We start from the raw sequence: 11,577 nt of genomic DNA on the forward strand, positions 1-11,577 counted from the left end.
CTATTAAATTGACTCAGTTTAATGAAAATTGTCTTTTAAACTGGTGCAAATTTGCATGCAGACAAGGCCATATTCTGAGTGTGAGACAGCATGATCACTAATTTAGAGCAGAGGACTGGGAGGCAGAAGACTTGGGGTCACCTCTTGAACAAGTAGTAGTGGGGACTTTTCAAAAGCCCCTTTGAGCACTCAGACAAGAAAGTAAACTTTTAAAACAGAATGTGGGTGAAGGTTTTTCTTGGAAAACCTGCTCCCACTACTATGTGCCCAGCCCTAGCTGTCCAAGTACTTCCAGCCCAGCCAAAGGGACTCTAAAAGCCTTGCTGCTCTATGATGCTATGCTGTTTCAGTACTGCTGCTGTTCTCCCTATATCTAGATGTTACACACTCACTCCCAAAAAATCACTTAACATACTTCAGCTATGAGACACCTGTAGCCTGCTGGAACAGTCTGCTGTTTGCCCCAGCACCTGAATTGCTAGAAAAGTCTCTGAAATTAGTCTGAATGTGTGTGGTAGGAAAAGGGTGATCACTGATTTTTTAAAGTAATATTAAAACACACAGTTTTCCCATGCTGCTTTCAAATGCTGTAGGAATGCAGCAGGAGGCAGATAAGGGACACTTCTAGAACTCCAGCCTGATTTTAAATGCTGATATTGGTTTGTGGATGGTCAGCACCCATGAAGCATCAATGTTTTCAAAAGCTTGTGGAAGCACAATTAGTTAGTGGGATCACCACTGAGGGGCTCACATGGGAGTTGGGAATTTTCAAAACTGGTATTTGGCTGCACCCAAGTTGTCAGGATCCAGCACTCATGGGATTTTCAAATGCATCCAATGCATGGAAATTCCCCAGGTACTCCGAGCTGAATGGAAATGCCTTCTAGATTCACAGACATATGTAAACTAGCACATTGCACTAGATCTAGTGTTAGGGCCAAGTTATTTTCAAGCAACTGTGGTGAGGGTTAAGTGCCACAGCATTTGGAGCTGGCAAAAGTAATGGGGAAAACTACAGAGAGGATGAGAGAGCAAGAGAAATCCCAGCTCCAGAAACTGCGACCATAAGCACTTAGGAACCTAAATCTCATTGAAAGTCAATGGGACTTAGGTGCCTAAATCAGTTTTGAAATGGCACTGAAGGGGCTAAGTCACATAGGTCCAGATTTTTAAAGGTATTTAGTCATTGCTGTGCTCAGCATTGCAACACATAGGATTTAGACTCCTAAATCAGTGACCAGCTGTCATTAGAATTTAGGCTCCTAAATGCCTAAATCCCTTTTGAAGGATAGATTTAGGCTCCTAAATCAGTTAGGCATTGCAACAATGAGTGCAGCAAGGCCTAGATACCTTTAACAATCTGGTCTGCAATGATGCTGTATGGGAAGCAGAGCACCGGGATCTTCTAGGTGAGTGTCACGAGCTCACAGCGGATGGCTTTGCAGCTGAGCTTGCATTTCTGAATGACCCTTGCCTCAGGAAGATCAGAGAAAGTGCTCAGCATTCCATGGATGTTGCAAGGAAGGTAAGGGCACCCTGAACTCTCAGCCTCGCCCTCCCTAGCCTGCTGCCTCCTTTCCCTGATTTTCCTCAGGGTCAGGCGCTGGATGGCAGTGTCTCCTTGCCTGCAACCTCCAGTTTTCCTGACACCATCAATGTGTGCCCTAACCCTGTCCAGCTCTCCTAACCCCCACTTTAACCCTTCTCCTCCAGCACCAAACTAATCCTATAATCCCTCAGTAAAGCCTCTGTCTCTCACTCGTGTGTGCGCATGCAGGAGCACAAAAGTGTTCTCACTCTGTGTGCTGTGCCCTCAGGGATTTCAGACAAGAGGAGGGGAGAGGGAGGACACGGCTGCTTGATCACTTTAACCTGGGCTTCCTGGCCTTACTCATGTCTCCAAGCCCTGCTGGGCCTTCCAGCAATTCTCTCTGGGCTGCCCTCCCCCACAATATGCACCCTTGGAGCAAAAAACTGCTGTCTCTCAAACGATTTGGGCACATCCAAACACTAGCTTAAGTGCCTGAGCATTTACTTTTATGGGCTGTGGGAGTCCTTCAATTGACTTTAGGGTGACCAGACCAGGGCCGCCCGGGGGGCAAGTGGGGCAATTTGCCCCAGGCCCCAGAGGGGCCCCGCGAGCCCTGGCCCGGCAGTGGTTCAGGTCTTCAGCGGCATTTCAGCAGCAGGGGGCCCTTCAGTGCTGCCAAAGACGCAGAGCGACTGAAGGGCCCCCCGCCGCTGAAATGCCACCCAGGACCCGGACCGCCACCAGATGAGTACAAGCACTGCAGCTCCCCTGCTTTGTCCCAGGCCCCCTGAATTCTCTGGGCAGCCCTAGACCAGACAGCAAATGTGAAAAATCCGGTCGGGGAGTAATAGGTGCTCATATAAAATTGGGACATCTGGTCACCCTAATTGACTTTGATGAGCTTTACTGAAGGATAACTATTTCTATTCACACCTGCAAGTCAAAACATCCCAGCTCTATAGCTTATCCTTCTTGCGTATGCTATAACCAAGTTTAGGAAATTAAGGGCTCTTTTTAATCATAACAGTTCTGTTGAGATAACATAATAGTATCAGGCATATGCTGTATCAGAGTTTCTAATTAACACAGGCCTGACATTCAGTCTGTTACACATTTGCTACTCTTCACTCCCCAGCCCCACACAGAGCAGAAAAAAGTTACTCTCATGAAGTATTTTTGACTGGGCTACTACTAGCAGATTTCTCCTACAGACACAGATATCAGATATTCCGCAAAACCGGCCACCACTCATGCAACCAAAATAAATCATCCATCCAAATATCTACAGCGAGATGCTCACTCCAATTGCTGAGATGTTTCAAATCCATGCGCCTGCCCTTGCATTTCAGTGGGGCAGAGTGGACACATCTTGAAAGAAGCTCCAGAAACCGTGTTTTACTTTTGATTTGGAACCCTAAAACAAACACACACGACCCTAGGGATAACATAATCCCTCACCCCAGCCTGGTGGGACTAGCCCTGGAGGCTATGTCTGCACTGCACATCAGGCCTGGGCTCTGACTCAGGTTTGATCCCCGCCACACACACAAATCAATCTGACTTGAGACAGGAATCACTCAGCCCCCAGCTTCTAGGGGGATCATTCCACATTCCAGCTGTGACTGGGCTCCAAGCCCTGTCATTCTGCAGTGCGGACGCAGCTCAAGCCGCAGAGCAGAGTCAGAAGAGCCAGGCACAGCCTGGCCGCACTAGCGGGGCTGGGAGAGGGGATGCAGCAGTTACAACCCCAGGGATGCAGCAGTTACAAACCCAGGGACCCAGTGGAGGCGCAAGGCGGCGGGGAAGCACCCAGGGGGCACAAGCCGGGGGGCCGGGCTCTGTGCCCGCAGAGGCCCCTGCTGGAGGGCCTGACTCACCTCGGAGTAGACGTAGAGGGGCAGGACGAGCAGGGCCAGCAGCAGGTCGGCCACGGCCAGGCTGACGATGAAGTAGTTGGTGGTGGTCTTGAGGGCGCGCTCGGAGCAGACGCTCAGGCAGACCAGCAGGTTCCCGCCCAGCACGCAGAGGATGAGCGAGACGCCGAAGACCAAGGCGGCGAAGTTGTAGCCGGGCGCCGCTCCCGGCGCGGTGGCGTTGCCCAGCTCCCCGCTGCCGTTGCCCGGCATGACCGCCTGCCCGTCCCGGGGCAGCCCCCGCCGCAGCCGCCGGGCCGTGGAGCAGCTCCGGCCGGGGGAGGCTCATGGGGTCCCGCGGAGCCGCGTGCGGGGTCTGTGCAGCGGCGGGGCTCACGGCGCCCGGCTGCTGGCTGGGCGGGGCTCCGCGCCCGTCCCGCTTGCGGTGGGAGCCAGCAGGCGAGTCAGCTCGGCTCCGACGAGGCGGCAGCGGCGCGGCCCCTGCTCCCCGCAGAGTTCCCGCGCCCGGAGAAGTCCCTGCCCCGCAGACTCAACTTTTCCCTCCCCGCGCTGCAGGCAGCGGCCCGGGCCGCACGCGAGTAGCCGCGAAGGCGGAGCTGCCCGCGTGTTCCCCCCGCTCAGCTGCTTCCAGGCGTGGGGCGCGGCCGCCGGCTCCCGGGCGCTCTCCAAGCCCGCTCCTGGCGCTCGGCCCTGCACCCCGTGACCCCAACCGGGGGCTGCGGCAGGTGCCGGAGCTCCAGAGCCGCTGAGCGCGGCTGGCTTATGAAAAGGGCTGGGGCGGCAGCTCCGGCTGGAGCAGCGAGGGTGGCCGCAGCCACGTGGGCGGAGAAGGGGCGTTGTACAGCTTCATCCCGCCGTAAATTCCCCTTCTCCTGCAGCCAGCTCGCTGCTACCTGCCCTGGGTCAGTCCCAGGAGTCCCCTGTGCCACGACCTGAGACTCTTCCCTCTTTCCCCACGGGGGAGCCAGCAGTGCCTCGAGGGGCAGCAGCTCCGCGGCGAGAGATCCTCCCCCCGGGACAAGTGTCCCAACAGGGACATGGTGCCTGTAACAAAGCTGCGGCAAAACCCTCCAGCTCTTTCCGAGATCTTAATCCGTGCTCCACGGCATCCTCTCCCCACATCTCCCTAGGCAGTGACGGGGTTAGCGCCAGCAGACTTGGGGTTCGGTTTACCCGCCCCATTCACATAGACGTAACGAAACACTGATCCCTCATTCGACTGAGTGGAAATCCATTTATATTGTCTCAGTCCTACTCGGGGGCAAAACTCGTGCAGCCAAGGGGAGCCCTGTGCAGCAAAGTGGCCTGAGAAATATTCTATTGTTAATTTCGACCTCAATTATCTTTTTTCCAAACCTGCCCTCTATCCTAAGGTATTTATATAGCTCCAGTTCCCATCAAATCCGGACTCATTATGCTTTTTAACCACGCAGCCAAAATATCATGCCAACGTTTTACTTCCACACTACTGTTATTTTTATTGTTGCTATGTTGTTACTTGGCTTAGCTGTACTTTTCTGTGTATAGCTATTAGCACCTCTGTATTCATTACTCATTAATTCCTAGGCCAAGAAAGTCTAGTGTCAAAATGTATCATTGTCTCCTTTGTGGATGGCTGAATAATGAAACAAGACAATATTTGTATTTAAACTAAAAAATGCCAATGAAAAACAAATGCAAAGAAATTACAGAGGAGATTTGCACTACTGGTGAACAGCTACTGTGATACCTCTTTAAGCGGTGTGAAACTCACCATGTGTTGGCTAATTACACTCTGAAGGAGGCTATAACAGAGGAAACTGGATATCCTCATTACATGAGATGTTGTGATTATTGTTCATTACCACACTATGTCAGTACTTACGCCCCGAATTCAAAAAGCTGTTTTGTGCAGGGAAATTTCTATTCCCCATAGAGCAGGCTGCAGGATCAGGGCTACAGGCACCACTGCAATAGGCTTCTACACTTCTCTCTGCCTCAGTTTCCCAAGTTTGAAAGAGGAGATCATAAGAACAGCCATACTGCTCCACCTAGCCCAGTCTCCTGTCTTCTGACAGTGGCCAATGCCACATACTTCAGAGGAGATAAACAGATTAAGGCTACCTTCCTGGGAGGAAGTGCTCTGAGTTCTGCAGATAAAGAGTGCTGTCCAAGAGCTATAGTGAGTCAGTAAAAAGTCCAGAGAGCTCACTCTGACCCAGATCCGGAGCTGGGGGCTGTGCATTTAACTCAATTGAAATGAATGGAGCTGAACCTATTTCTACCAGCTGAGGATCAGGCCTTTTATAATCAGGGAATTCTCTACACTGTAGCATGGTCTACAGGTTCTCTTGGTAGGAGTCTGAGAGAACCATCGGCCTCTCACCATGTGTATTGCATATGCGGGGCCACTTTAAGGCAATCTGTGGCCCTAGACACTCTATGACATGAGGAACCCCCTGGCTCCATCCCTGTGTGCCCCCCCTCCCCCGCACTCTTTGCAGTGATGGTGGGGACCTCCCCTCCCAGACTGGCAGGGGCAATGGAATGAGACCCGGCTTCTCCCTCAGCAGCAGTAGGGATCTGCTTTCTCTTAGAGCAGCTCAGAGGCTACCCAGTACTCAACCACCAGTTCTGCTTTAGTGGGTGGGCTGGGCCTGCTGCTTTCTCCTCCAGCATCCTCCTCTGTGAGGGTGGTGTTAGCCAGGGCCCCAGAGTAGTAAGTCTTCAATTTAATGCCTCACTGAGATGCTTGGGGCAGTTTGCACTTTTCAGAGCTATTGGTTTGGGCTGCCAGCAGACTTAGGCAGATGTCACTGCACCAGTTACACCTGAGTCACTTTTCAAGCTTTTCTTCACAGTCATGTTTAAAAAAAAAAAAAAACAGGCTGAGATTCTGACATAATCTCATGACTCTGGGAGCCTAGAGGGCCATAGTGCCTCTGGCTGGCTGGCTGTATATCCCTCAGATTTTACCCAAAAAAATCTGACACCTCTTGTAGAATGCAGCATTTTCTATTGGTACACGTTTTCATATTTTTCTGCTTCTGCAATCAGGCAACATAGGACCATGAGGCCAACTAGGCAGACCTTGGAGGGACAGCGCAGTGATAACCAAAAATATGGTTTGAGCTTGATAGAGATTCTCTGTAAGTCTGTATTTTTAAAGCCTGGTATCACAATCTCCCAGGGATGGATGCACAAGCCTTGTACCACTAAAAAGTGGAGATTCCCAGCTCCTATTTCTAGCCATTGCAGTTCAGGAGTTATTGGGCTTCAAGGGCTCAATCCAAAGTCCTTTGAAGCCAATGGGAGCCTTTTCCATTCACTTCCATGGGCCTTGGCCCAGAATCTGAATCTGTCACTGGTCCAGGTCTAAATGATGGTCATCCCATAGTTCAGATTAGTGAAATCTAAGAGAATGGTGGAGTGTGAGAATTCTACATGAGAGCGGGAGAAAAAAACACAGTGGCATTTTTTTGGGGTGGCGACAGGGTGTGCGTGTGTTAAATAGTGGCTGCTCAATGCTGCTCACAGATTTTATAAAATATGTTGCTGGATGTGAGACTGGTGAAACAGAAACTCTTGTTAAAAGAAACACTGCAAAGTACGTAGCATGAAAAGGCCAAATTATGCAGTTGTCCTCCACATTAAGTCCATCGGCAGTCAGTGTTTTAAGATGAGATATTCTGAAATTCTCTTTCATCAAGTTGTCCAGGCCTTGACACTTTCTGAACACAGGAGGTTTCAAAGACGGGGTTATTTCTGTTGAACGCTGGGCTACTGACTTCTCAGATGTCCCAGTAATGACACTTGACTTGTTTCATACACTTTACAGCCAGAAGGGACTGTTAGATCTACTCAGACCTCTGGTGTGCTGTAAGCTATTACTGTACCTTTAACCCAGCTACCCCTATTGTGAGCCCAATGACTTTAGTTAGACTAAAGCATTTCAATCCTGAGGAGACTAAATGTATGATTTCTAAATCTTGTCTGAAGGTTTCTTTGATGAAGATGATTATTGCTAGTGTGTATTGAGGAGCTACTGAATGAAAATGCACACCAAAAAGAGTTCTGTCATAATCTTGGTTGGTGTTTTACTCTTTTGAGTATAGGACGGATAGGGAAGCTATGTGTGTGTAAAGTGCCAGTGTAGCCAAAGAAAGAGCTTCAGTCTCCATGGATGAAAGACACTATGTAAATGCAAAGTAATTACCTTATTGCACTGGGTACACACTTCTTCCATCAAATGACTTGGAATAAGAACAGTCCTGTCTTCCCTAACATTTGAGCTGCACATGGCTAATATAAGCCTTAAAATTTACCTCTTTTGAGATGCCTACAAAACCATTTACAATGAATAGGTAGCTGATGTGCTGTGACCACTGTTTATCACATCGATCAATCAATGCATTGTTAATGTGTCCTCCCCCTTCCCTCCTGTCTGTTCACTTTATGCACCTGTTGTCTCTTGACAAACAGAGCCCCTTGCTTCCCACTGGTGAGCCATTACATAAGTAGTTCCATTGACTTTAATGGGACTGTTGTGTGAGTGACTGCTCACCAAGATGACTAATAGGTTCATAAACTGGCCCTTCAATTTTAGATACTGTGGGGCAGGAACCAGCTATTCATTCTGTGTGCATACAGCACCTAGCCCCATGGGGCCTCTAGGCACTTCCACAATCCAAGGACATAATAGCAACAACAGTGAAATGCATAACCTTGTCATGCTTTTGTGAGTCATATATAAAAAGATGACAACCATCTGACCCTCTGCAATATCTGGTGCTCAGCATGCGTTAAGAGGCTCTCTAGAGAAAGAAGCATTTGTCTTCTTGTCTTAAAATATGAAAGAACTTTCTTCGGATCAATAACAGGCTGAATTCCTTTCACTTTTAGAGTGGCTGCCCTAAAATAGTGACGACAAGCTATTAGTATATTCCAATGCCCAAACTACTAGCCGGCGACCTTTGTCCTAAAGACTGTCCCCTCCAGGGACTCAGTATGGTTCCCCATTTGAGTGATGGAATCTGGGGCCCTGTCATCTGTTGTGTTTTTTTTCTCAAGGAAGCCAAGGAGTATTCTGTACTGGAACAGTTTGAGGGGATCAGGAAGTTTAAGCGATGATAGTGCATGTTTACAAGCTCACAGGGGAAGTGTCCTGAAGCGGTCAGAGGTTTTGAACACACCTTTCTGCTTTGATATACCTCTTGCAAAAGGATTTAAGTTTCCATTAGGCTGTGACCTGGCAGGATGGCTCAGGGCAAAGAGATGCTGATGAGGGCACATATCGCTGCCTCTCTTAACAGTAGCAATGTTCACACTGTTGATGGCGACATGTACTGTACAGCAGAGTCTCCCCAAAGCCTGGAATCAGACCCTATGTCTACCTCAGTTTCCCCATTCCTGGGTAAGGCAGCAGGCCAACTGCATCAATGAAGCTTCCACCGGTAGCTTCAATGAAGCTTCCTCAGGCAGCTGCATCAATGAAGCTTCCACCGGTAATGGTATTTCCTCCCCATTTACCAGAGAGATGTGTGCAGTTCAAAAAGCAAACACATCATTATCAGCCAAAACAGGGAAACCAGGCCTGGTCCCTCCTAAGGCCTCTGCAGCTCCCTACACAGCAGATATTCTGAGTCAGGCCTTTCCATTAGCACGTGTGGCAAGGCCCTTTCCCGGATTCAGGGTCTCCTGCAGCTCTCCTTTCACCTGAGCTGCTATTGGCCATTTTTCTCACCCACAGGAGGCTGGCTAGTCAATGCCATGCCTAACTATCTTAAAGGGATTACCACACCCTGTGAAAGGCTGGTTTGGGGCTACCCATACTCCTCTTTCTCCATATCACACTTCAGTAGGTCACATTGTTCCCTAGGGACCAGGGTGGGTGCAGGGATGTTTCACACCCTAAGCGAAACTTCCACCTTGTGCCCCCCTCCAAGCCCTGTGGCAGCTCTCCGTGCCCCTCTCCGCCCTGAGGCCTCCCCCCTGCGGCAGCTGCCCCCCCACCCTGAGGTGCCCCCTACCCCCCACCCGCGGCAGCTCTTCCCAGCCCGGGGAGCGGTGTGGCAGCTCCCCACCCCAGCTCACCTCTTCGCCGCCTCCTCCCTGAGCAAGCCGTTGCTGCTCCACTTCTTCCGCCTCCCAGGCTTGCGGCGCCAATCAGCTGTTTGGCACCGCAAGCCTGGGAAGGAGAGAAGCAGAGCAGGGCGGCGTGCTCAGGGGAGGAGGCGGAGCAGAGGTGAGCTGGGGCAGGGAGTGGTTCCCCTGTGTGCCGCGCTTCCCTTACTTGCTGCAAGTAGCCTTCCCTGCGCCCCCCTGCCCCAGGTCTCTCCGCCTAAATCCCAGCGACTACCGGGGCAGCTGAAGATCCAACCGTCATGGTTGCTGCTGAAGGACCAGAAATGCCGCCCCCCCCAAATGCTAGCGCCCTGGGCGACCGCCTAGGACGCCTAATGGGTTGCACCGGCCCTGCTAGGGACTCAGAGGCCAGGATGTCTGTGTGTGCCAGGGCAGGATGCCAGCTCCCCTCCCGTAATGTGAGACCATCCACTTCCCTTCCTTGTTCACGTGCCTGAGGTCAGAACTTCAAGCCAGTGCAAATCAGCACAATTCTACTGAAGGCAATAGAACTTTGTTGATTTCCACCAGCTGAGGATTTGACCCCATACAGAGAGAGGCAAACCCACCCAGAAAATCAATTTATCATATAATGAAACCCTGAAGGCCCAAAAGACACAGGCTTCTTCTTCAGCAAGGAGAAAACTAGTTTAGGTTCAAGTGGAGAAGGAGACTAAAGACCCACAATGTATATGATTGTGATTTGTGTGATGTGAATGTCTGTCCACAAAAGCAGGATTGAAATTACCACAATTCATTTCCCTTGGGCCACCAAACAGCCCACAGGTGATAACTTTCAGTCTCTTCCCACCTGTGCTCAGTTCATATCAGTAACCTCATTGTGAAAAGGTTCTACACTCCCATCAATATCACTTCCTATCTTTGACATCATTAATGATTAGAGTTCAAAGGAGCACTGAGACCTTGCCTGGCAGATTCATCATTACAGACTCCTAAGGGCAGGGGTAGTCAATAGGCAGACTGTGGGCCAAATCCAGACAATCAGACACTTTTGAACAGATCTTGAAATCTTTTTATTGAATTATTATTCTTGTTGTTTTATTTTTATTAATTTCTCTGAAGTCTAGATCTTGACTATACCTTGACCAAGAAATTTGGACCCTGACAAAAAGTAGTTGACTACCCCTGCCTAAGAGAAAAGGCTGGGCGTGCACAAAGTATCTTGCAACAGACTCTTAAAAGTCAACATTGTCAAATAGGGTGAAATTTACTTCTGTGCATTGGGCCAGCACAAGACCTGTGCCTTCAACATAAATCTTAAGAAGGGCATAAGTGGTGCACATCTCTTCTGCTAACCCTCTGCACAGGGATAAATTTCATCCAAGGCACTGGGGGACAAAAAATAAAGGGGGTGGGTTCCAGGATGGATACATTTAAATCAAAGTGATTTAAATCATTGATTTTAATCAGCATCAGTGTAGACATTACCTGCACCAATGAGAGAGGTTCTCCTGGGCTGTCAGCACCCGGGGGGTGGGAAGGAAGAGGAGAAGAGGGCAGCTGTGAGCCATATGTGGGGCTGAGGCTGTCAGCCCCAGGGCTGCCAGGCTTCAGCTGTCAGTGCCCCACAATGCCCCACTTCAGTCAGTGGAAGTGCTCCTGGTGAGATGTGCACAGCTGACAGAAGGAGCAAGTGTGGACGTGAACCACCGCTTTCATTAGTGCGGTGGCTGTACGTTTTTTAGTGTAGACAAGCCCTCAGGTGCAAACCCTCACTTGGGGTTAGGGACCTACACTGTTTTAGCAGGAAGCTCAGGGTGGAGGAAGCTTCCTTATAATGCCCGGTGGTTAGTGTACTCATCTGGGATGTGGGAGACTGCTGGTTCAAGTCCCGTGTCCAGCTGAGGGGGAGGAAGGATTTGAAGAGGGGATCTCACCCAGCTATCAGGTAAGTGCTTTAACCACTGGACTCTGGGATATTCTAACTGGGAGCCCTCAGTCTCTCCTGCTGAAGCTGTTCCACTGTGAATAAATAATGAAAAATCATTGGGGCAGAGAGAGAGAGAAAGACAGCAACGCAAAGAAGCAAACAACTTTGTAGCCAGGTGG

At 50.1% G+C, this 11,577-nt stretch overlaps 1 protein-coding gene across 1 annotated transcript in view; it reads right to left on the reverse strand.

Annotated features, from left to right (window-relative positions):
- The window catches only part of DRD4 (dopamine receptor D4), a 34,105-nt gene extending 30,448 nt beyond the window's left edge, over positions 1 to 3,657 (reverse strand). Inside the window, exon 1 of the mRNA XM_030560687.1 lies at positions 3,409 to 3,657. Coding sequence (XP_030416547.1) covers positions 3,409 to 3,657 — 249 coding nt within the window. The remainder of the gene's footprint in view (positions 1 to 3,408) is intronic.
- Positions 3,658 to 11,577: the final 7,920 nt, after the last annotated feature.

The sequence above is a fragment of the Gopherus evgoodei genome, chromosome 4 (genome assembly GCF_007399415.2).
Source record: "Gopherus evgoodei ecotype Sinaloan lineage chromosome 4, rGopEvg1_v1.p, whole genome shotgun sequence".
Lineage (NCBI taxonomy): Eukaryota > Metazoa > Chordata > Testudines > Testudinidae > Gopherus > Gopherus evgoodei.